General features: G+C 54.4%; 1 protein-coding gene across 3 annotated transcripts in view; it reads left to right on the plus strand.

The window, feature by feature from the left end:
* MID2 (midline 2) overlaps positions 1 to 25981 on the plus strand; it is a 61646-nt gene that overhangs the window by 22025 nt on the left and 13640 nt on the right. For all 3 annotated transcript variants that reach the window (XM_054289715.1, XM_054289716.1, XM_054289717.1), the window contains exons 3-4: positions 20915 to 21010; positions 24850 to 24957. In XM_054289715.1, coding sequence (XP_054145690.1) covers positions 20915 to 21010; positions 24850 to 24957 — 204 coding nt within the window. The remainder of the gene's footprint in view (positions 1 to 20914; positions 21011 to 24849; positions 24958 to 25981) is intronic.

Here is a 25981-nt window from a genome sequence, read left to right on the forward strand (position 1 = left end):
GTGCTTGTTGGCTACTGTGGAGCTGGGCACGTCCCCCAGAGCTGACAGATTCTGCTCCCCATGGGAGCTGTGACCTTTCATTTGACCTCGAAGGTCTTTTCCACCCCAAAGGATTCTGTGAGCAGCAGCAGATCAGCCCACCTGGGTTTGATCTCTGTCAACAAACAGGTAGGTCTGTGATGAGGAAAGCAGAGAGGTGTGTCCCCAAAATTTTCTGAGCTGGCTTCCAGATGAACAAGTTCCTGCACCTCTGATGCTGCTCCTGAACTCCTGGCTGGGTGGTCGTAGGAGGGCAGGTCTGGAGCAGCTGGGGAGCCCTGTTCTGGCAGGGTGTCACGCCCCTGCCTGCTGTCTGATGTGCAATGGGAGCCTGTAAAGTCTCTACGTGTGAGGTGGAGCTTTCTGTCAGGAGGTGGAGGCTGTGCAGCCAGGCTGGGTGGCAGCACTGCAATGGCACCGTGTGAGCTCCTGCTGCTTGTTCCTCTGCAGAGGCACCAGTGCAGTGCCCCTGAGCTGCCTGTGCCCTGTGCTGGGCTCTGGCCATGCCCAGCAGGACTGGGGCTGGTTTGGGGGTTCACAGTGTCTGTGAGAGCCAGGCCCTTTGGGGCACAGATCAACGTCCTTGGCTCTGCTGCGGAGTCTCAGGTATGAGGAGCAGGGATATTTCCAATCATCTTAATCTCTATGGCATGGATTAGGCATCTCCTGGTCTTGCTGCTTGCCTTGCCTTCATTTGGTTGGTTTGGGAGAGTATTTTGCTGTGATGGGAACATGTCCAGCAGTGTTCTTGGGAGGGATACCAAACACCACCACCGGCGTGAGCACCCCTTGGCTCTGCCCCCGTCAGCTCTGTGCATGTGGGGCTTCATCAAATGTGCTCCAGGATGGGCAGCCGAGGGCAGGATGGGCTCCTGCCCATGGCCAGAGGTGCAGGCACGCAGGGAATTGGGTGGGATGTCCCAGCAGGAAACACCTTTTCCTCCTGAGAAGGCAGGATGGAGATTTATCCAACAGCTATCCCATGCACCCTGCCATCTCCATAGCCCTTTTCAAGCCCATTCTGAGCACTCCAGCTTTTCCAAGCACTCACATCTGCTTGTAAAAGGCTGGGATTTGGGCATTTTAGTGTTCAAAATCATCACGATATGCAGCCAAATACTTGTGAGCCAGCTGAACCCCTTTGTGCTCTTGTGCACATCTCTGGTTTATGGGATAAGCTCAGCAAATAATGTGCAATAAGGTGTGTGTCATGCAGGATGTGCCAAAATGATAAATCCAGATTCCTCCCTTGTTTCTCCAAAGGGCTTTTGGGAGCCAGACATCCGGTATCCAAAAGAAAACACACACGGGTTGTCTCTCAGCATGAGTTCCTTGGCTTTGTTTGTTTATTTTTGTGATGATGGTTATTGGAAACTAAAGGTCGAGAGACAAGAGAGCCTGATGGATGTGCTCACTGCAGCTTTGTGTCCTGGCTAGAGTCGGATGCTTGTGGTAGAGTGATCCATAAAAATCCAGCCTATAATGGAAAACATGAAAAAAACAAGTCCATTCTTTGGCCTGCCCAGGAAGGAGCCGTGTCCTGCCTGAAGCTCTCCCTGTACTATGGAGAAGGAGAGGTTTCCAAGTGGTTCAGGGGTAATGGAGCTGCAGCATGATGCCTGACAAAACCCATACCTCTTTCTGAAGTGTGTTTGTGAAGTTTCATCTCAAAATAACTCACCCTGAGTATTTCCATACTTCTCAAAATGGTGTTTTTCTGGATAACTGGTGCACAGAACCATTTTTTATTAACACTGGATGGAGGATTGTGAGTTTATTGGGTGCAGAAGTTGAAAGCTGGCTATTCCCTGATGGCATCTGCAGGCATAAAGCTGGGCCAGGATGTTGGGAAGCTGTGAGCCAGTGGTGCAGTCAAGAACACTGATGTTCTAGGGGACTCATGACTAGGTTAAAGGCAGGAGAGTCTGAGTATACTCGGCTTCCAACAGCCGTGGCTTTGTTAGCAGACTCCTGGCAGTCAGATCCAGCAGGAAGCCACACAAGGCTGAGAAATGGAAGGATGCTTAGAGAGGGTGTTAAGGAGAAAGCAGCTGGAGCAGGGGGGGGTTAGGAATGTGCCAGGTGAGGACAGAGCAGGTTGTTTATGCATTGCAGAGATGGAGGTGAGACGTGTTGTGGCTTTCATTGCAGTCTCCTCCCAGAGACTCTCAGGCACCAGCACAGGGACCATGAGGTATTGTCCTCCAGTGGCAGGGCTGGAGAAAAGGATGCAGTGGCATCACTTCCCCAGCGCCTTGGGAAGCATCAATCTACTGGCAAAAGCTAGGGGGTTGCAATTCCTACCCTCCAGCTCAGGAGGCTCTGGAAGTGGTGGGAAACAGGCAAACTGAATAAACCAAGGACTCAGCCCATCTCCAGGGTCCGTGGAGCAGGGCATGGCGTGCAGTGTCCTCTCACCAGGCAAGGTCAGGCTGTGCCCACTCCCACAGCCTGTGTGTATCTGCACTGTGGCTTCCACATGGCATCACGCTGCTGTGGGCCTTGGCAAGCCCCTGCATTGATGCCATCCCAGGGGCACATTGCTCCTGGGATGCTGCTGGGCTTCTGTGCCTTTGGAGTGCCAGCTCTGAGCAGTGCAGCAGCTGCAGGGGACATCCACAGCTGCTGGGGTCACTTTGCAGTGCCACGGGCTCGGAGGGGGCCGGTGCTGTTCCAGTGCTGCTGGAGGAGTCCTGGGGTTTTGCTTTAGTCTTACAAGTCACGAGATAAAAGGGTGAATTTTTAGCAGAGCCAGGCTGCAGGTGATGTGTGCGAGGCTGAAGCCTCCCACTGTGCATAGTTTGCCCAGTCCCACGTGTGAGCTTCGATGTGCCAGCTTCTGCACCCAGGGGCCAGAGCACTGCCCTCGGGAATGCCCTCTCAGCCAGAGGCCAGAGCACTGCCCTCGGGAATGCCCTCTCAGCCAGGGGCCAGAGCACTGCCCTCGGGAATGCCCTCTCCCTTCCCTAGGAGCCTGCCCATAGGCCCTGCTGGGCTTGCTGAGTGCCACTTGCTGGGGACCAGAGTAGTGCTCAAAGAGGAATCTGGTGGTGGTCCTTGGGCTGATGCTTCCGCTGGAGACAAAGTGCTGTTATTTGTTTCTTGGTCTTCTCTGTGTTTGGGCTTTCCTTGGACACATCTCCCAAGCCCCCCTCAGGGGAGCCACCCTGCAGGCAGCATTCCCAGCAGCTCATCCCCATGGAAGCCAGTGGTTTTGGAGGTGGCAGGTGCTGCCAGAGATGCAGTTTGGGCATCTCTGTTCCTCCTTCTCCTCATCACCGTCTCTAACCCCTGCAATCTACCTCAGGTGTAGCGTAGTTGTTATGTCCTGAAGAAGAGAAATTATTGTCTTGAGCTCATTTTTATCTGTTTTCCTGATGAAATGAGAGGGAAATTTCTTGCTTTCCTTCCCACACAGTGATAGTGTGGCAACTGGAAAAAAATCTGTATTAAAGTTTAGGACTGGGAAGAGAGTGAAGGAGGGTGGCACAGCCTGGGGCTGGTCCCAGGGAGCCTCAGGCCTCCATCCATAGCAGGGACCCCCTTCACCCTTTGCAATGCCCCTGCCTTGGGAAGGCCAGGCCTCTGCCCGAGACTGTGTTTGCCGAACCCCTTCATCTCTTGTTTAAATCCAGCATTTCTGTTTCATCTGACGCCACTCGGTTCTTAAAGCTGTGATTCTGAATTTCACAGTGTTCCTTGTCAGTCCCAGCAGGAAATATGTTTGGGACCAGTTGGGAAACAGAAGGGAAAAAAATTACCAGAAGGGGTTTGTTTCACTCCTTTGATCTGCAGTTATTTATTTATTTATTTATTTATTAGCAGAAAGCGCAGCGAGAGCACAACGCATCTCCCACAATCTGTTTGCTGCTTGCTGGGTATTAGAGAATGACACCAGCTGGGCTGGTAAAAAAGTCTTAAAAAAGAATAATCCCAAAGCCACATTAGCAATTAAACGTGTCACTCCCTGAACTCTGGAGTTTAATCGATTTTCTTCTCACTTTTTCTCTTCCCTTTTTTTTGATTCTCTCTTGCTTTGTTTTCTGGTTGGAGGCCGTGCCAGATGGGGGCTGTGCCTCAGACTGATGCTGAGTTATTTTATATTCTCCTCAGGATTAGTTAATGCAGTGCATGGGCAGCTCCTGGGTGACAGCTCCGCTCTGAGGGGCGTGGGGTGAGCGGGGCTTTGGGTCAAAACTCTGAGTGGGGGTTTGAGACACTGAAACATGGAGTCCTTAACGTTGGAAAAGACCTTTGAGATCCAGCCCAGCCATCAGCACCATCAGCTTGTCCATCACTAACCCACACCCTCCCAAACCGTTCCATGGTTCTAACCCAGCAGCAGGGACAAAGCCCCTTCTGTATGGGACCACAGCCTTGAGAAAGAGGCCTGGGGAGCCGATGGGGTAACACACCTTCCCATTCCGGGCAGCAGGAGGGCGGCAGGGGCGGATCTCCAGCCCCACCTGCCCTGGGGGTTCCTGTCCCTCCATCCAAGCTGGGTGTGAGCAGAGCAGAACGGGGGTGCCTGGGAGGCAGCCCTGGCACTGAGCCCCTTTCACTGCTGGGCTGAGGCACAGGGAGAGCGGGGAGAATGAGGGAGAATGGAGAGTAATGAACGTGACGGTTTGGGAATAATTTAAATCCAAGTCATGCCCAGCCAGGGAGTTTATTGTTCAAACTGCCCACGGCTGAGCTTCGTGTAACCTTGGGTTAGTGAAGGGATCCTGCACACCTCTAGTATGATCTGTGGTGAGTTATTTAGTGTTCAAAAGCTACTTTTTATCTGTTGTAAAACACCGTGAACAAAAAATAGAAATTCAGTTCTAATGGGGCTGTTCCAGAGCCCAGGCCGAGGCCTCTCATGGAAGCTGCTGCTCACAGCAGCCCTGCCAGCACATAAATCTGTGGCGTCAGAGGGAACAAAAAGTTCCCATTGGCAAAGATCGTCTCTAAAGAAAGATGAGGGGACTAATGGGGGGAAGAAAGGGAGGAAAAGCAAATTAGATCAAGGTTCAGTGGGTGACCTTCAGGGTTGGGGTCTGCCAGGGAGATCAGTGTGGGAGGGTTACTCTTGTGCCTTGACACTGTTCAATGCTGAAATAGCCTTTAGACTCATTGGTGGATGAGCAGGAAGGGGCTGCTGGAGCCAGGTGGGGCCAGGAGTGGGCAGGGAAGGGCTTGGGAGCAGGATTCCTGTGTCAGCCTTTCATTATAATAACTCAGGATCTGCTGCAGAGAATGGCCCAAGTGTTTTGGCTGATGCAGCTGAGCTCCTGATGTGGTGGCAAAGGATACAAAGAGGTGAGGCTCCGATTTTCCTGGATGTGGGAATTCCTGTTGTTCCTTCCATGTGCATAGTCTTCCTGAGGTGTTGCTCCACTGCTGCACTTGATAGGGAGCTGCTGCAGAGACCTTTGGGGTTCCAGACTCTCTCTCCCGTTGGGAGTCAGGCCCAGACCCCGAGGAGCTGGGGTGCTCTGTGCAGCTCCCTGTGCTGGTGGTGCTGGTCTGCTGCCCACCAAGCCAGGCCCCAGTGGGACTTACTGGGCTGAGGGGTGCCTCTGGTTCAACTCCATCCCAGCTCTCCCAGGGGATTTGGGAAGCCCCTCCTTTGGGAGGAGAGGGGATGTGAAATCAAAATCAAAATCATGTCAAATCAAGCATCCCAGGGCTGGTATGTGTGTTATGCTGAGACTTTGGAGAGAAGCTCAAACGTTGACTCAAATCCACTCCAAACGCTTGGAAAAAAAAAAAACCAAACCAAAAAACCAAAGCAAACCCACAAGGTGTTTGTTTATTTTCTGAAGCTCTTGGGATTTTCCAGCCAGCCTCATGACTCCCTCAGGCTCTGTGTGACTCGCTGGAATGGAATGGAAGGCCTGTGCTGGGCAGCCAGGGTTGGTGGGCAGGGGACCCAGGGGCAGGGGCTGCTGCTTCCCCCTCCAGAGCCCTTGTCTTGCTGCTGCATGCCCGTGATGGTGGCTCCAGCCTGACCCAGGTCTCTCTCAGGGAAACAGCTGGGTGCTCTTGGTCCACACTGGGAAACCTTGTGCGTGTGGAGGTGGTTGCAATTGTGAGGAGGGGGTGCTGCCCCCTTATCAATGCCCCTGAGGGTCCATGGGTGGCCCTGGGTCCTGCCTACAATGCTTGAGGCTCCCCTTTACTGGCTGTATCGTAGAGCAGATCTGTTTCCTTTCTGGTGCAGAGGAGGGAAGGAGACTTTTCCTTTTATCAGAAATTGATGGGCTTTTTCTGGAAAAGTGAGCAAGGGCTGATGGGAGTTTTGCACTTCACTGGGTGCAGCTTTAGCCAAGTTTGAAGCAGCTGGAGCAGGTTTTGGCATGAGCACTTACCCTGTGCTCAGCACGAAGGCTCCAGTGGTCCCTCCCCTCCGCGCTTCCCAGATGTTGTAACTTTTGGAAAAGCCTGCCTTGGGTCGGTTCCCGGCCTGGTTCCCGAAGGTGCTCTGTAGAGAGGCTTGGGCAGCGCCATGGTGCAGGGTGGGGAGCTCTGGGGTGCCCCTGGCTGGCGTGTGCCCGTGGTTTGGGGGGCAAGGAGGGTGGCAGGGCTGGCTGAAGGCAGGCTGGGCACACGGGCTGGCTCTGCATGCCCAGAGCCGCTGCCCTGGGGCACCTGCCCGCAGCGCCCCGAGGCAACCCAGCCCCAGGGCAGCCATGGCAGCAGGCCCTGTGCTCCAGGAGGGAAAACCTGTTCAGGCGTTTTCTCTCGTGCCCATTGCCGTAAGGCATTGTGCTTGAGTAATCCATGGGGCTGGTGCCCAAGATGTGCTGGATAAGCTGGCACTCACTGCCAGCCCAGGAGCGTGTTGGGATGTGCTGGAGGAGGCCGTGGGCTGGGACCCCCGGGCTGGCGTGGCCTCAACCCATCGGGGTCACCTGTGGTGCCCTGGCCGTGCAGGGGAAGGGCACAGGCTTTGCTGGCCCAGGATCTCTGTGGCAGCCACGGTACCACTTGGTCTCGTGGGACTCTGGGATACAAAGGCTTTGGGAATTCAGTGTCCCTTCCACATCTCTGCCAAGTCCCCTCTGGCACCCCGTGCACTGCAGAGGCAAAAGGAGTCTCCAGGCAGCACTAAGGCTCTGGCTACAGAGGAAACTCCAAAAATGCTGTGTGTGCCACTGCTTGGTGATGGTTTTGGTGACTTTTTGGTAGGTTTAGGCATTTTGTTTACTTTTCCAGAAGTAAAAGGGCATAGGGATAAAGGCAGAAGGACTGGGACTCTCTGCTTGCGTGTGCACAAGGGGTTAAAGCCTTCTCCAGCGTTGGCACATTCACCCTGAGGCTCAGTTTGTACCGAGTACATCTATCTCAGCATCTCCAGCGCTGGTTTGAACAGTCTCACCGTGGCTTTACATAAGCAACAAATCAGCCAAAATAAGCCCCATCCCAGGCAGTTGTTGGTGCGTCGGTTCTGCTTCTCAGAGAAAGCCGGGGGTTTGCACCTCCTGCGTGCTTTGGCAGCACCCACACGGAGCCGTGCCCGCCCAGGCATGGCTGGGCCAGGAGCAGGAGCGCTCCCGGTGCCAGCTCCCCGCGTTCCCAGGATCCCGCCTGCCTGCTGCCCCCGCAGCCAGGTGCTGGGGCAGGAGCCTGGGGCACAGCTCGCCCAGCCCAGCAGCTCCCACTCCCCTGGCGTGGCTCCGAGCCAGCCAGGGAGAAACCCGGGGCAGGTTCCCCGGGACATGTGGGATGAGCGTGGGGGTGAACGTGCCCCCGGCAGCTCTCACACTGGGCTGCTGCTGAGAAGGTGGAAAAGTTGGTTCAGTGCAGGCACGTCCCACCCAGAGCAACAGCTTGGGAGGAGGTTATTTATGCAGCAGTCTCCACGGGGTTTATGCTTCATAGGATCACAGAATATCCTGAGTTGGAAGGGACCCACCCCTTCTGGCCAGCTCCTCCACTTTTTCCATCCAAATTTGTTCTTCTGCCAGGGGAGGCGAGGAAGGGAGACCCAGGTTGTGGTGTCACCCTCCAGCCCATGCCTGATGCCACTCCATGCCAGGCTTTCATAACTGTGGGTGAGAGGTCTGCCAAGGGGCTCACTGGGCTTAATTGTCCTCATTTACTCCTGTCCTGCCTTTCCCAGCAGTGGGATGTGGGTTTCTAAACCAACATCGGGGGGGTCTTCTTGCTCACTTGGTCAGGAGCATAGCAAGGCCCCAGTGGAAGAACACTCATCAATGGCTCCCAATGCTATTCCCCTTTGTCTTCAAGGTATTAAGGGAAAGTAGCAGGTTGTTTCCTTCAGACAGGCTGTTCCCTTGTCAATCCAGAAAAAATAAGGCTTCCAGGGCGCGTAGGGACGTGCTCCAGGATCATCCTGGCTGTCCTTGGGGTGTTCAGGCATCTTTGGGATGGGGAGGGCATTGTATTGCTCAGTGCTGGGCTGTGCCTTCCTGCTGCTGCTGCCCGCCTCGTGCCAGCTCCCTCCATCGGGGTCGCTGCTGCCAGGTGCCACCAGGAAACTCTGGTGCCACCGGTGCTGGGTGCTGCCTCTTATGGCCCCGTGCCTGAGTGCTCACACCAGAGCAAGGTTTGCAGCTGCCTTTCACCCCTGACACTGAAGTTTTGTGACAATTAATCTTGCTATTTATATCGGTCTAATTAGCAGCGTTATTAATATTATCGAGGCGCCACAGTGGTAATTATATGTCTGCTTAACATGTGCTATCAGTGCTGTTCCAATCCACTGTGATTCCGCCTGACATTATCCCGCCATTAGCATTGTTTGTTGTGTGCTGCAGAAGATAATTTGATGCTCCTAATCACTGCAATCCTCATTAGCAAACTGTCCCCACGTGCCCGAGCTTTTGAGAGTGATGCCACCAAATGCAAGGGATGTTTCTCTGGGAAATCTTCCCGTTTTGGGGCTTTCCTGTCCATCACAGTCTCCCTCAGAAGGGAGGGAATCCTTGGAAGATCCTGCCCCCTAAAATACGCAGGTAGATCTTTGCTCTGGCATCTGCAGGAGCTTCTCTGGTGTTTTGCCTGGAAAACGTTTTAAGCTGAGAGGAATCCTTTGCTATGGGGCAGGTGAGGAGATGTGTGTGATTGCTGGCACTGTCCTGCTGCTGCAGAGGTGGGGAAGGAACGGGAAAGGCTCCTGAGAGTGCGCAGGAGCTGCAGCAACGGGGAATTCAAGCCCAGCTGCTGGAGCATTGGATCAGCGTGTTTGATCGTGGGAGCTGGGAGATGAATGTTCAGGGCGTGCTGGGAGAGGGAGGGATCCCGAGTGGGACTCTGTGCGCTGTTCTCAGGCGCTGGCAGCCAGCTCAGGGCCCCTTTCAGCACCAGCCCCTGATGGGGGAGGCTGTGGAAAAGGGGGCTGAGGAGGTAGGTAATATTCAGGAGTCCTGGCAATGACCCACTTGCCCTGTGTCGTGCTGGGAGGGGCTGCCTGGGCCAGGTGGTTCTGGCACTTCTGGCTGCCCAGCTCAGTTCCTGCGAGTGGGATGCACCCCAGAGATGGGATGGCTATCACAGCCCTGGAGATGGTGTTTCAGCCCAGAGATGGGTGTCACATCTTCCAGACGGTGTGTTTCAGCCCCGGAAATGCTGTCACAGCCCAGAGGTGGGTGTCACAGCCCCAAGATGGGTCTCACAGCCCCAGAGATGAATGTAGGCAGGGTGGTTTCCTTCCCTTTGGGTTTCTTACTGAGATTTTCCTATCAGATGGTCCCCCCCCCCATCCTTGGACATTGTCACCCAGCACAACCTCTTCGTCTTCCTCCTCCTCCTTAGCCCTCATTCCCCGTCCGCTTCCAGCTCTCATCCCTTCCAGCATGGATTGTCTGCTTTCAGGCTCTGCCTCTACCCAGCTCCCAGATGGAGGAACTGAGAATTAATCCACAGGGACAGGAGCTGGGTGCCAGTGCCGTGGCAGGTAGCAGTGAGGTGCTGATAAGGGCAGTAGGAGCATGAGGAGGACAAGACACCAAACAAACCTCAGGCTGGGACAAACAGGCAGGCTGGAGCCTGAACCATTTGCAGGCATAATTTATGCGTTTATTGCCAATTAATATTTTAGATTAAAGCTTGTTCTGCAGTGTAACATTTTAGATTAGAACTGTGTTCTGCAGTATTTTGGCTCAGTGAAGCTGAATCCTGTGTCATGCTCACAGCACAAGGCTTGGTGTCACCCCTGTCACTTGTCACCGACCTCTGGTGCCAGGTCTGGCTGATCTCTGCAGAATGATCTCCTGTGACTCCTGCCATAATTTAAAATGCAGGAGCTTTAGCTTCACACTCGGCTAATTTTGTGTTTGTAATTCAAACCATTTCTTCCTGGTGTTTAGGTGTGAATTAGGCGTGAATTCAGCCACTTTGTGTTTCCCGTTCAGTTTGGGAGCAGCCAGATCTCAATCTTGATGTGCAGCCCAGATAGTGAGGAGGTGGGGAACAGATATCTTCTTCAGAATTCTTCCTTACTTTTTGCTTAAATTTTCCTAATTTAGTTTGGGAGGTGAGATAGGAATTGAATGAAGTGATTAGTAAATCTTTGATAAGCCCATTATCTGGTGAAAATCGCAAAGTAGCTTTTTTGATGTTGAATGGAACCAGATGTTCTTTGGGAATGTATGAATCTTCCATGAGTTTCTCTCTAGCACTAAACTCCCTGCTCGGTGTATTCCCTTTGAATTGCATCTCTTAATTTCTGCCACAGAGGCTTGGTTGTTTATTAAGTGCGGGGAGGAATTTGCATAAATGACATGCCAAATCCCAGATTTCCTTTAGCAGCCTCAGATGGGTGTTTGTGCCCCTGAGATTATGTAGCTGCTGGGAAAGGCTGCTGGAGCCTGTGGAACCCCAGCCGTGCTGTGGGCCAGGTGTCACAGGTGCCCACGGGATGGTCCCTGTCACAGGGCTTTGCCCAATGGAACTCTCCTGGCTGTGAATCACACAGGGAGCCCCTGAGGATGAGGAGGAAATTTTAATGGAAAAAGCGATGCTCTTTCATCAGTTTATCCTCTTCTGCCTTTAGTAATTGTTGGTGACACTGAATCTCCTGCTATTCAGACACACCTGTGTACCTCACAGCAGTATGTGTCAGGCTTTTTCCCTGGAAATTCCATCTCTGAGTTCTCACACACCCTGAGAGGGCTTCTTCCAAAGGGCTCTTCCCAGCCAGACAGTTACCTGCAGCAAGAGCAGTTAACGTGATTGCAGTGTCCTTGGAGCACCCCTGGAGACTGCTCTTCACTGGAGTCAGTGTCTTGCCCTGCCTTGCCCTGCCCTGTCCTTCCTTCCTTTTACCTGCCCTCCTCTTCCCTCCCCGACCCTCCTCTCCTTTCCTCTCCACTCCTCTCTTATGACGAAAACTTTGATGGTGCTCTTTGCCTACCGTGTATTCATAGAACTCATTCAAAAGATGCATCTTCTTTCCACCAATTGGCTCTTCCAAGAGGATATACATATTTATGGAATGAAGCATTTTCTGTCTCTTATACTTTGAAAGGGTTTTGTTCACTTTGGCTTCAGAGCCAGCAGTGCCAGGGTGCTGGCTTATGCCTGACAGTCAGTCCTCAAACGTGGGGCTCTCAAGATGTCTCATGGTCTGACCTCTCCTTGAGCTGTGTTGGTGTTGGTTTGTCCTCTGGTTGTCCCTCTGCCTTCTGACAGCCCCTCCAGGCCCATGGTGTGTTCTGGCTCCTCATCCTTCCCCATGCCTGACACTGTTGCTCCGTGTTCCGGGCTGTGGGTTGTGCCTGTCCTTGGGAATCTCTGCCCTCCCAGGGTTGTGGGTGCCTCCTGCCTTTCCTTGCTCTGGGGCTCCTGGGCTGCTCTCCCTGAGGTGCTGCTGCTGGAGCTCCCTGGCAATGGCTCCCTGTGAGCCGTCCACCCTCGGGGGTCTGGCAGCCCCCACATCTGGCAGGATGTGCAACAGGGATTTGCTCACCTGGCCGTCCTTAGGACAGTGAGGATCTTGGGAAGGATCTGCGCTGCTGCCAGCCCTTGGATCCTACAGCTCCAGCAGCAGGAGCCCAAGAGGTAGAAGGAACTTGCTCCCTTGCAGCCTCCACAGGGCGATCCTCCTGCACAGGGAGGGCTTTGGGCATCATCCCCAGGGCCGCCGTGACCCACGGGGGTGACACATGAGTCCCTTTTGCTGCACAGGAGAGACAGAAGCCTGAGAGGATGGAAGGCTGGATGGTTGAGACTGAAGGAGCAGGTGGACATCTGCAGTGTCTCCTTTCAGTTTTTTTCTCTCTTTCCTCTATTTTTGTGGAGAATAAAGTAGGATCATTGTTAATGGCTTACTTTTGTGACAGAAGGGATTTTTCAGGGAAGCAGGAATTCCAGTGACATTCAGCTCCACTGGGGACAGCAGAGTTGCTTCCTGGGCTCCTACCAGAATGAGCTCTGGGGTTTTCTGGGGCCAGCTGGGGGGGGGACCATGGCTGATGGGGAGCTCTGGGGCTGCTGCCAGCACTGGCTTCTTTTGCTCACCATCACCCATCCTGCAGTGAGCTCAGAGAGGGGAGATGGGGAGCTGTTCCCCTTCTACCCTCGGGCTGTGCAGCTGTGGTGGTTCCTACAGCAGAGCATCAGAAAATGACCCCTCTATAACTCCTGGTTTGGAAGGAACCAGGAATTACTCACTGGAGAAAAATTCCTGGAAAAAGGCATTGCTTGGAGCACTGGAAATCTTTTCCTTCTACTCTGTCTTTTTAAAGGAATAAATAAAAATAGTGGGAAATGCACAAATATGCTCCAGGCTCACTGTAGTTTGGGAAATTTTTTTATAGCAAATGTAGCACATTTAATAAGATGTCTGAAAATCACATTCTTTTAAGCTGAAAAACACACGGCCTGAACTGGGGAGTAAAATCTTGGTGTTTAACTAGGACAGCTCCGACAAGCAGATCATGCTTAGATGACTTCAGGAAAAAAACTGGCTTGTCACAGCGAGGACGAAGTTAATAAAATATTTAAACCGTTTTCAATACTTCTGTAATGGTGCAGAAAACCAGGATAATATGCAAGCGGAGAAAAATGGCTTTGGAGAGACTGAAGGATGTAAAGGCTGAAGGACCTAAATCAGCCATACACATTTCTGCCAGGATGAACCTCTGAGATGCCCAGAGGCTGCCCCATCCCTGGAAGTGTCCAAGGCCAGGGGCTTAGACCAGCCTGGTCCAGTGGAAGGCATCCCTGCCCATGGCAGGGGTGGAACTGGATCAGCTTTAAGGTCTCTCCCAACCCAAACCATACCAGGATTCCCTGTTTCTGGTGAATGCTTGGGGAACTGGGGAAGCTGTCCAGATGCAACCCGCTGCCTTGGGTGCTGCTGGCCCCATCACACCCATGGAGGCAGCAGGCAGTGCAGGGTGCCATTAAAATGTCCCCTTCAGTCTGTTGGGTGTCCTGTGAGAGCTGCTGCCACCCTGCTTGTCCACAATGGGGATGCCTGGTGCTCCAGCAGCCGTGGGCCTCACATGGGCCCTCTGACTGCTGGGGCCCAGGGGCTGCCCTGCCACACGTCCTGCCTCTCCATGGCCTGGAGGTGGGTGCCAAGATCTGTCCCAAAATGTCTCGGTTGATAAGGAAGGATGCAGGAGAGGGAACACCCAAAAGTTGCTGTGCTGTGCCCTGTCACAGGAATGAAAGGAACCAGCCCTTGCTGGAAGGGTATTTGGTGGAAGTGTGGAAGCTGAACTTGTCTTTGGGCAGCTCCTGGTTTTCTCTTCCAGTTCCAGGAACTGCAGAAATGTGCTGTGCTTTGCCAGGCTTCTGCCTTGTGCTGACCTTTGGGTGGAGCCGCACACTGAGGATGTAGGAGAAGGTCCGGTCACCCCCTGACAGAGAGGGTGCCAGCTGCCTTATTCCCATCCTTTTTCTCATAGCCAGGAAAACAGCTGTTGGGAGGAAGGGGTTAAAACTGGAAGATTTGGTGAGGAGGAATACTTTTGCTCAGTGGCCTTGCAGCTGGGAATGCTAAGAACATTGGTGTGGGAAAACTCATTTATTATGCCAAGTGTTGTTCATCCTCTGCCTGTTTTGAGAAGTAGAATTCCTGTGTAGGGATAACACACTTTGACACACATGCTGGAGCCTCCTGCTGGGAGACAGGGAGACCATAAAAACACAGCCTTGTGATAAACTGCGAGTGCACAAAGCCCTCCGATACCCTGGGGCACGCAGCCCTGCCTGCTGGGTGAGCTGAGCCTACAGGAGCAGTGTCCCCGTGTGTCTGTGCTGCCCAGCAGTGAGGTAAGGAAATGCATCTGCTCCTGCCATTTCCACTGTGGTTTGGTGTCCCCTGGTTACCTGTGTGTGCTGATTGCCACCTGAGCCCCGTGTGGGTGCCGAGGAGCAGCTCCTTCCATGGGAGACATGAGGAGGAGCTTCTTCCCTGGGAGACACGAGGAGCAGCTCCTTCCATAGGAGACATGAGGAGCAGCTCCTTCCATGGGAGACATGAGGAGCAGCTCCTTCCATAGGAGACACGAGGAGCAGCTGGTTCCATGGGAGACACAAGGAGCAGCTCCTTCCATGGGAGACATGAGGGGCAGCTCCTTCCATGGGAGACACGAGGAGCAGCTGGTTCCATGGGAGACACAAGGAGCAGCTCCTTCCATGGGAGACATGAGGAGCAGCTCCTTCCATGGGAGACATGAGGGGCAGCTCCTTCCATAGGAGACATGAGGAGCAGGCTGGTTCCATGGGAGACACAAGGAGCAGCTCCTTCCATAGGAGACACGAGGAGCAGCTGGTTCCATGGCAGACGTGCGTGCGTGCCGAGCTCTGGCAGCAGGGATTCTCTCCCACCACAGCCATTTCTCTTCTCCCTGCCTTGAGGAGGACAGCCGTGCCAAGGACTTCCAGGTGTTTGGGCTCTTACAGTATTGTGCCTGAAGGAATATTTTTGGAACCAAAGTCCCTGCTGCTGTTAAGTAGCACAGGGACAGGGGTAAACAAGGAACAGGGAATGTGCACCCTGGAGCTGCACCAGGCAGCCAGACACAAACCTTGCCAAAACAATGCTCAGACCAAGTCTGCAACTAATCAGCGACTTTGGAGAAACAGCACCATTAAAGTAATTTGTGTGACTTTTCCCCCTTGTGACTTTTTCCTAGGATACTTTGATTTACAGGAGAACTAGCAGCATTCCCTGGCCCTCAGGTTGTCATAGGAGCAGGAACATTTGGTCACGTTCCTGGGTAACAGAGGCCAAAGAGTGAGGCACTGGGAGGAGGTGAGTGGGACCCTAGGTCATTCCATCAGCAGGTGATGGAGCAAGTTTCACCTGCAGCCATTTCTGTCCCTCTCATTTCTCAGCTGAGGTGTACCCTAGAAAGGGAGGAGCTCTGCAGGCATAATTAAATGCTGGAGCTGCCACGGATGTGTGCACTGGTAATGGTGTCCCATGGGAGTGTGGGTATGAGTGACACCTCCCCACAGGTGAGGCAGCTGCGTGACAGATTCAAAGTGTGCTTTTAGCTCATGTGGTGGCACAAGCAACAGGATTGCTCCCCAAAAGCAGGCAGGTTTGGGCGATGCTGGTTGGCTCAGCCCAAGGGAAGATGCTGCAGAAGAGCCGCCAAGACACAAATCCAGGCTGTGCTGATTCGGCAGCAGCACGTGCAGCGCCTGCAAATCCCATACTCAGCTCATCCTGCTTGCTCGAGTTTTCCTCTCAATTTAAATTCCCAAGGAAACACAAGACACAGTTTGTACTGATGCAGCCCACGCAGGGATGCTGTGTGGAGGAGCTGGATCCCACCTGCCTGCCTGCCCCCCCAGTCCCTGCCCAGCCCAGCACAGCTGCTCCTGTGGGCTCTTGACAGTTCCTTCCTTTCTTTCATCCCATTTACAAATTGGAGTGTGGCCACTGGAGTGGTGGATTTACCCCACTGTGGGCAGGATCCAGCCTCAGGTCGTGCCAGGCTGGGATCACCCCGTGCTTTCTGTGAGGTGGAGAGGCTGGGGCCACCCCAGCTGGGCGCTGGGGACATGGCTGGAGCACTGTGTGCCCAGGTAGCATGGGTGACTCCTGCCCCAGGGCTCATGGTGGCTGTGACAAACCTACCCCTGTGCCACCTGCATCCCCAGCCCTGCTCCCCGCAGGGAGCTTCCCTCCAGAGCTGCTTCCCAACTGAAGGTGAGTGTAGAAAGAGCAGTCAGGGTTTAAGCCTAATAGATCGTCAGGGATTAAACCTGATTAATGGATTTGGAGCTGCTTTTTGATTGCTCACACTGATCGGGGACATGGGGCTTGTCTCCCCACCCTCAGGTGTGTGTTGGTCCAGTGCATCCCCCTGGTCCCTGTCCCCTCCATGCCGGGGTCACTGCCAGGGCCCCTTTGCCTGGCTCAGGCTCTGCCTCTTGACTCTTCAGCACCACCAGAGCCCCCTCCCACCCCCAGGCTCTGCAGAGCCCCTCGGTTTCAAGGTCAGCTCTGCCAGTGGCTGACAGCAGCCCCAAATGCTGGCAGAAGTTTCAGCTCTTACTCAGTCTGTTTGGCTCCAAAGTGACTTAAAATGCATTAATGTCACACATGGCAGCCCAGTGCCGTCCCTTTGTCACTTGTGCCGTTGTCTAGGGACATTCTCTGAGTAAAGCCTGGTAGCTGACCGGCTTTGTATATTTTTCCCCAAAGTTTTGGTTTTTTTCTTGGTGGTGGGAATTTAACTAAACATAGATTTGTGGAATCACAGAATGACTTGGCTTAAAGGAGACCTTAAGCTCATCTTGTCATACCCCTTTTCCTGAGCAGGGACACCTCCCACTGTCCCAGGTTGCTCCAAGCCCTGTCCAACCTGGCCTTGGGCACTGCCAGGGATCCAGGGGCAGCCACAGCTGCTCTGGGCACCTGTGCCAGGGCCTGCCTACCCTCCCAGGGAACGATGTCTTCCATATATGTAACCTAAATTTCTCCTCTTCCAGTTTGACTCACCTGGATGTGCTGCTGCCAGGGCTGGCAGTGAGCAGTGCCGTGGTGAGGCCTCTGTGCAGCCATGGCAGGAGGGAGTGGGAGCATCCACTGGCACAGGAGCAGTGCCAGGCTCTGGGCCTGCTGGGGCCACTGAGAGGAGCCTGATCTGTGCAGTGCTGTCAGTGCCTTGCAAGTGTGTAAGGCCAGGTTGGACAGAGCTTGGAGCACTCTGGGATAGTGGAAGATGTCCCTGCTCATGGCAAGGGGTTCCATGATAGGAGCTTTATGGTCCCTTCCAAACTTCTGTGATTTTAGTTGATACAGCATCCTCTCCTCCAGCTGCCAGTGGAGTGAGAGGATGCTGTACCAACCCCACTGTCACTGTCCTGCTCCAGAATCCCCCCAGAGCAGATGGGGTTGGAATGACCCTGGTGGGAGCTACCTGCAGATCACCCTGTCCAGCTGCTGCTTCCCAGAAAGCTGTGCCAGCATTCCTGAGACAAACCACACCAGTTCCATCATCCCCACAGTGGGTGCCGGGGGCAGCAGCTCAGTGCAGAGCAGTGTTTTGGCCAGGAGCAGGGACATGGGTGGAGGTTCCCACAGCTCCAGTGTGATTACAGCTGTCTCATGCTATCAACAACTTTGTGGTTTTAAAAAATGAGCAACTGCCTCCGGAGCTCCATGGCAGACTCCTGATGCCCTGGGCAATGTCCTGGTGACATCTGGCTTCCCTGTGCTGCTCCAAAACAAGTCAGAGGACAGCCAGCAGGAATCGTGCCCCGTGCTGGGACCTGGCAGCACATCCTCAGCCTCGAGGGCTTGACTGTGCATCCTGAGCGTGGCAGCGATCCCGACGGGATCATTCCCTGCCCTGTCCAGGTGAGGCTGGGGAATGCTGGTGCCTTCCAGGAACTGGTTTTCCTGACACTTTGGCATGCATTTTGAGGTGGGTTTGACTTGGTGCCTGTGTGCCTGCACGTGGGTTTGTGGATGCACACATGATAAGTGTTTGTGGTGCGCAGGAGGATCGGGGCAGGGATTCGCCTCCATTACTGGAAGTGATTACAGATGAACAGGGGCAATGAGAAAAGCCCTGAGTAAATCACTGGAAGTATCACTCTCCAGTTTTGGCTGCCTCCCCATGAAGATAAATGCAGAAACCTCTCTGGGGTAAGGCAGAGCCAAAGGACACCCTCCCTGCCATCGTGCCAGGCTGAATCTCTCACCCCTCAGAGCGGTGCTGAGGGATGGAGCAGATACCCACCACCCCTGCATTCCTAGGGCTTTCCCCAACTCCAGGGTTCTCCAGGTCCTCCCATCCCACACCCACAAGTTCATGCCACTGGAGGAGATCTGAGGCCTGCATGGCCCAAACCCCTGGGGCCTTGGACTCCCCTCAGGTCTGTGTGACATGTGGGGAGCCTGTTTGGGGCTCAGTGCCTGCTCTGTTCCATCTCTCAGCTGGTTAAAGCCACGAGGCTGACAGCATTTCTCAGTGTGAACCAGCTGCCAGACTGGTGCATGGGCTGGGGACTGGCCATGGAGGGCAGCTGTGGCCTGGCACAGGCAAGGTTGTGTTTGCACAGGGACCAGGGGGACACCGCGTATTTATACTTCCTGAAGTTGTCTTGAGCCTGCAACCTTGATGGATTCTTCAAACAGAGAAATAAATCTTTAGTTTAGTTCAACTGCTTGCTTGGTATTTGGAGGAAAAAGAGTTGTGTCCCATTGTGCCCATAACTGAAGGAATGTGAGCATTGGTACTTGCAGGTCAGTGCTGTGTGATTACTCTCCTCTGGTGGAGTGGGAATGGATTTATTGTGTATCTGGTGACTGGCAGGTGAGGGGTGCAGGTGCTGAGCTGCTCTGCTGGAGTTGTGGCAGGGTTTGGTCCTGTGGGTCCCTGACACTCGGCAGGGGGAGGCTCAGCCCTGTCCCAGGGTGCCTGGGCCCTCCCCTCTCTGCTGCTGCTGTCCCTGGTGACCCAGGCCCTCCTCCCCACTCAGCACCAGTGACTCCTGCTCAAGGCCTTGTTATCACTTTTTCTCACTTGTCTCCCCAGTTGTAGAGAAACCACCTATTTGTATTTCAGGAGAGAAGGTGGAGGTTGGGGGAAATGACGGGCATTTTATAAAGCAATTAAAACCCAACCCCTGTAATTGCTGCAATTTATATACACCTACAAAATAACCAGCTGGTGTGATCCAGGCTTCAAGCCCATTTTATTAATTTCAGCACATCAAACAGATGGAAACATTCCATCTATGCTTTCCTGGGATGCAGAGGGGTTGGCAGCGAGGGTCTGTGGGTGCACTGAGGGGCAGGGGAGCAGCAAAGGGCTGTGGAACCGTGGCTGACACCAGTACAGCACCTCTGATTGCCTCAGCATTGCACAGAGGATGTGTGGTGAAGGGCTTGGTGCTCAGGGACAGGCTTTGTGTGTGTTTGTGGATGAGAGGAGTGATGCCATCCCCTAGAAACCTTGGGATGCTGCAAATGGGGTGTGGGCACGCGTGCTTCAAAGCTGTACCCCAGCCCCCCGCCCTGCCCTCCATCACAGCCTGGAAGATTAAAGCAGATCGGTGCGAGTTCAAAGCTGCAACCTCAGTGCAGCCACACTGGTGATGAGGGAGGTAATTAGCAAGTGAAATGTTCGTTGCTGTAGTGAAATGATGTTTATAATATTGGGTTATGAGGAGAGGGGGGTGGGAGCAGCTGGCTTTTCCATTATCCATACAGCCCCCACTCTGCAAACCCTTCTAGCATAACCAAGGCTCTCTGGGTTTTATTCCATTTCTCCAGCCTGTTCCTGCATTCTGCCTTGCTTGCCCTTGGCCAGCAATTTTCAGGGCTGCAAATGAGCTTGGGATATTTTAGGAGCCAGTGGTTTTCCAGGAATGAGTGCTCTGCCTGTGCTCTGTGCCTGTAATTCAAGTTCTCCTGGCTCAGTAGCCCCCAGTTACCCACGTGTACGGAGAGGGGCCGTGTCTCTGGGCCTGCTGGAGTCAGATGAAAGCCTCAGACTGCAGTTCCTACCTGCAGATGAATGAACCACCTCAGGGACCCTCTTCCAGCCCTGGAGTTTAAAATATTAATAGGATATCATTTCCTGACAAGCGCTGCAACAAGTAGCGAGTGCTTTGTTGTAAGGCATTCCTGCTAGCAGAGCACGTGGAACTGGCAATGCTGTGTCTCTGGAATTGTTAACCCCCAGAAACTGTGTTCCCCCCACGGCCACAGGTATCAATATCCCCTCAAATGGGATCTTCATGGGTGCTTCACTGGGTGCCCTCCTTCTCCCAGAGCAGTGGGCCCCAGAGCAGGCCCTGCATCCCCGTCCTCTCATGATCTGCTGGCAGAGATCTGCTGGCCATGGGCCACTGGTCATGACTGCCTGGTCAAGAGCTGCTGGCTGGGATCCACGGCCATGATCCACTGCTCGTAATCTTCTGGCCCAGATCCAGGGGCTGTGATCTGCTGGCTGAGGGCTGCTCTGCTGAGCAAAGGGCAGCTGGCTGGGGAATGAAAGCCAGCACAGTGCAGCTGAGCTCTCCCTGCCTGTGCCATTGTAGCTCCAGCTGAAGTGGTTGGCAGAGAAGACATCCCTCTCCCGTGGCTCATCAGGCTTTTGTTCATCTCCCTCACCCTGTGCAGAACAAAATTGATGATGGAAATAGTCAAAATTTGCTTTCCAAAGGAGTGGCAAAGGGCAGGCTCCCATGCTGTCCTGTCCAGCTGGTGACAGCCCAGGGTCACCACAGTGCTGGGCTCAGTGTCTCCCGTGTGGCACAGCCCCTGGCACGGGCAGGAGCTGCCCAGGACCTCCAGAGCCTTTGCCCAAGGTTGTTCCAGTGTCCCTCCCTCAAGCAGTGTGCTTGGTGGCAGAGGGTCTCAGCTGCTGGCAGGGGACTGGGGACACTCCAGCTTTGCTGATCTCTGTTTTTCCTCTTTCTCCCATTTCTGGACCTGCAGCAAACCCTGGAGACAAATCTCACCAACCTGGTTAAACGCAACAGCGAGCTGGAAAACCAGATGGCCAAACTGATACAGATCTGCCAGCAAGTGGAGGTGGGTGAGACCAGGGGGGCTGGGGAGGTGCCCGGGGCAGCTCCCAGCTCTAGGGGAGCAATGCATGGATCACACCAGAGGCCTTTCCTGGGGCTTCCCTGCAAGCAGAGGTGAGTGTGGGGGGTAGTCCCAAGCAGTGGAGGACACAGGGATGGTTCCCAGGGGTCTGAAGGAGTTGTCATGATTGGGAGCCACTGAGAGGAGACATGGGCTGCTGAGCTGGCTCCAGGCAGCAGGACCTGCCTGCTGCTCTGTGCTGGGGGAGCAGCTGCTTTTGGTGGAAGACTGAGTGAAACTGAGTGTGAAAACAGGGCTCAGCCAGGTGACACTGAGCTTGTAACAAGGCTCATCAGCTGGGTGACACTGATCCTGCAAAGAGGTCTCAGCTGGGTGACACCGAGCATGCAGCCATTCCTTGAACCACAGCTTCCGTCAGGACTGAACCCCAGGCTGCTGCCAGGACCCCAGCCATGGATTCAGGGGGAGTTTGCAGCGCCTGAGAGAACACAACAATTGTTTGCTTCACCCACAGCACCCCAGGCCTTGCAGGGTGTGCAAGTCCTGTGCCTCCCCTGCACTCCCCCAAGCCATCCCATGGGCCCAGCAGGATGCAGGGATGCTGCAGCAGGATGCAGGGATGCCGTGGTGGGATGTGGGGATGTTGCCTCAGGATGCTGCAGCAGGATGCAGGGATGCTCCTGTGCAGGGTGGAGCCATGTGCCCACAGCAGAGCATCTATGATGCCTTTGCCTGGGGAGCTGCAGCTTGTCCTTCACCCCCTGAATCTCAGAGCAGCTGGGGTTTGGGGCCCTGAAGGTGCTTCAGGCCCTGTGGTTTCTGCAGGCAGCATCAGCACTTTGTTCTTCACTCCCTCAATAATGTCCTGATGATCTGGCAAGAGGAAGTGAGTGCAGGAGCCCTTTCTGTGAGTGCCAGCAGGGCCCAGTGTGCCGCCAGCAGCTGGCAGCCACTCACACAACGTGCAGAGAGAAGGAGGAGGGGGCTGAGATGCTCTGAACTTCCAGCCAAATTAAGGAGCAGAAAAATCCCACTTGGCTCTGCGGCACTGCTGGCCTTCTGTGTCACTGCTGTTGTCCTGCTTTCCCTGCCTGTGCATCACTCTGCAGTGGGAATGGCTTTGTTGGAATGGTCTCTCCTGGGCCTCCTCTGCCCCAGGGCTCAGTGGGCTTGGGCTGATCTGGGAATGCAGATGGCAGGGATGTTTGGCAGAGAGAGGAGGAGCCAGGATGCCCTTGCAGAGCTCTGGTGGCAGTCAGCAGCCCTTGCTGCTCTGATGGGCTTTGGCTCCGAGAACCCACCAGAGATGGAGCAGGGATGTGGCTGGATGTCCTGGATTCCTTTGAATCCAGCTCCAATGTCTTAATGACCTGACATAGGATAAATTGAAAGATATTTGGTATTTCTGTCTGATCCTCAGAGTCTGAGACCTCTAAGCTGTCATTTTTGTCAGAGTTTGTCAGTTTTCAGCTTTGTCAGACGCTCTGCTTAAAATAACAGTTGAAATAACATTTCTCAGCTCTGTTGAAGGCACAGCCAGGCCCTTGGAGGCCCCTTCGCAGAGAGCACAGTAAACTGTGAAGCAGAAAATATCTGTGCTCTCCATCAATCTGATTCCAGGGAATTTTGCTTCTGAGATATTTGCAGACATGGCACACAGGCAGGCACATGCAATTCCCATGTACTCTGTCCCCCAGAAATATCCAGTGTAAATCTCAGGGCATGTCCAGAGAATGGTGCCACCAACACCTTGAGGGACAGGGCTGAGAAGGGCAGAGAGAAGAACCCCAGAGAAGGGCACTGCAAGTGTCCCCTGAGCCTGTGCTGCCCCTCAGAGTGACTCTGGTGCATGGGGGGCTGTACTGAGGGAGGTTGGAATGGCCAAATCCTCTGGCAGTGATGGAAATGTGGACCAAGGAGGGCAGATAACCCTCCAGAGAAGCTGAGTTTGTAAACCAGGGATAATGCCAGCCCAGTGTCCCACTGTGGGGAGAGCAGAAGCTGCAGGTGTGCCGTGGGACTGTGTCACAGCAGCCTCAGTGGGAGCTCCTGGTGTCCCCAGGGCACAGCTGCTGCACAGCCAAAATCCTCCTGAGGGCTGTGGAGGTGGGATGGGTCCTCTGCTCCATCCCGAGCTGCCAGGAGGAGGCTTGCCTGCCTGTGAGTCAGGCTGTGGGCTGAGATGCTGCTTCTCATTCCCAGGAGGTGCAGGACAGAGCTGGTTTATTCCAGGACTGTTGTCCCTAGCACATTTTCCCCCAGCACTTGGGTGGGTGAAATATTTTTTCTCTCCCTTTTCACAACTAAAAGCTGCCCAGCTTTCCTGCGGCCATAGCACCTGCTGAGTGTTCACCCCAAACCCAGCATTCACCTGGGAGCTGGTTCATCCATGCAGAGTGCTGTGGCCCCTGTCCAGGTGTTTTTGAGCCAGGGCTTTGCCAGTGGAGCAGTCCTGGGTTGCAGTACCCCCTCCATGCTCTGCTGGCCCTTTGAGGGAGCCCCAGCCTCGAAAATGCTCCTGTTTTGGTAGAAGGCAACTGGGAAAGGGACTGTGATGTCCTTTGAAACTTCACCTGCCTTCAGCCCCCCTAAATATCAACATAATTGAGGGGAGATTTCTTGCCCTGGGCAGGCTGTGGATGGCTACAGATTTACAGATTGCCCTGTAGCCATCCTGGAAGGGGAACACTCCAGGCCTGAGCTGGACAGTTGGACAGCAGCTGGTTGGAGGGATGGACCCAGGGCCAAGCTGAGGTGCCCCAATCTCCCCTCCTGTCCCTTGGCCCAGCATTTCTGTCTTGCCCCTTGCTGTGCACAGCCTTCAGCCTCAAATTCCCTCACTCTCATGTGTCCCAGAAGCTGAAAGAGGAGCTTCAGGTTTGTGCTCCTGGGAAGTTGGGGTGACAGCCATCCCTGTGGGCACACAGCTTTGAGGGACCAGGGTGCTGCCACAGCAGCAATGCCACAGCAGCAGTGCCACAGCAGCAGTGCCACAGCAGCAGTGCCACAGCAGCTCTGCCACAGCAGCAGTGCCACAGCAGCAGTGCCTCGGCAGCAGTGCCACAGCAGCAGTGCCACAGCAGCAGTGCCACAGCAGCAGTGTCTCAGCAGCAGTGCCACAGCAGCAGTGCCTCGGCAGCAGTGCCACAGCAGCAGTGTCTCAGCAGCAGTGCCACAGCAGCAGTGTCTCAGCAGCAATGCCACAGCAGCAATGCCACAGCAGCAGTGCCACGGCAGCAGTGCCTCAGCAGCAGTGCCACGGCAGCAATGCCACAGCAGCAGTGCCACGGCAGCAATGCCACAGCAGCAATGCCACAGCAGCTTGCTGCAGGCTCCAAAGCCTGGGGCTGTTCCCCACCCCCCTCCACATGCAGCAGATTGGGAAGATTTTCCACTGTTTTTCCTCAGTGGAGCTCTCTTTGCAGACCATCAGCTGTCTCCCACTCCAGTGTTGCATAATCTGCTGGCCAGGTTTAAAAAAAGATCCTGTAGCAAAAATGTGGTTCACTCTAGGCTGCCTTGTTTCAGAGGGATTTGGGAGTATAAAATGAGGAAAACTGATTTCTGTCCTGTAGTGTTCCTGAATGCAGTGCTAGGGCTAGATTCCTCTTCCATGAAGTGCATTCCCCCTTGTCCTGTCCTGTCCATCCTCCCGTGGATACTGCTCTTCCCTGGAGGCAGAGGACTGGAACCTCTGCTTGTGCCCCCACTGCACTGTGTGTGTGTGCACCGCTGTGAGCACAGCCATGAGAGCATGCTGTGTGTCCCTCCCCACACCTGTGTGTCCCTCCCAACGCCTGTTTGCTGCTGTTCCTGGCCAGGTGAACACAGCCATGCACGAGGCCAAGCTGATGGAGGAGTGTGATGAGCTGATGGAGATCATCCGCCAGCGCAAGCAGGTCATCGCCGTCAAGATCAAGGAGACGAAGGTGAGGGGTCCCAGCTCATGTGTCCCTGGTCACAGGTCCCCTCCTGTGGGGGGACAGGGTCTGCCCCTCCTGTCTGGGAGCAGCATCCCGCAGGCAGTGGCGCTGGGACGTGCCAGCCTCGGGCAGAGGGGCTGCAGCGGCGCGTGGTGCATTGCCACGAGGGGTTTGCTTTGAGCAGCACCCGTGCATCTCCTTGTCCAAGCTCCAGCTGTCCCCTGGTGCTGCCCTCCATGCCACCCCATGCCCAGGTGTCTGTCACTGCTGCTGCCCCAGGGCTCCTCTGCCAAGGACAAAGCACGTGCTGCCTGGAGGAGGAGCTGTGTGTTGGCTAGCGTGACAAGTTGGTGCAGAGGCTTGGATCGCTCCAGACAGCTTCCTCAGGGCTCTTCACCACGGTGGTTTGGATAGAATAATGTGGAATTAATATTGAAGGACCATAGTCCAGTGCTGCAGGGAGAGCAGAGGCTGCATAGTCTGCATTGCAGCACAGCTGAGGGGGAGCTGCTTCTCACCCTCATCTTTGTGGGAGTGTTGGACCTTTCCTCCAGTGGCTCCAGGTGTTTCACAGTGGTTTCTGTGTGTAGCATCCCACTCCACAGGGGAAGGGACCCAAGATTCATAGATGTTCATGGTTGAAAGGAATGACAAATGGGTCAGGGTCCTGGGGGCACTGCCTGTGCTTATGAGGGGACCTTTTTATAGGTAAGTTTTGCCTTCCCTGGGAGTTCTCACCTTCTCTGCAAATCAGTTCTCATGCACAGTCCATTCTTCCAGATGCTTCTGGAAATGGGTCAGAGGCTTCAGGGGTCTTTTGTGGTCTTGATTACTCTGCAGTCCATGCCACTGCTTCATCTCACTCCTGTGCTGTGTTGTGCTTATTGCCAGGAGCCACAGCAAGGATGTTTGTCCCAGGACAGTGCTGCCCTACCTCCCTGGGGCCCTTTCTCCAGTCCCAACAACCCTCAGTTGGCTCTGCAGCTGTACAGCTGTTGGTGTTTGAGACATCAGCCTCACCTTCTGGGCT

Source organism: Melozone crissalis, unplaced genomic scaffold (assembly GCF_028551555.1).
Source record: "Melozone crissalis strain CALT ecotype California unplaced genomic scaffold, PUWL_Pcris_2 ptg000068l_1, whole genome shotgun sequence".
Classification (NCBI taxonomy): Eukaryota; Metazoa; Chordata; class Aves; order Passeriformes; family Passerellidae; genus Melozone; species Melozone crissalis.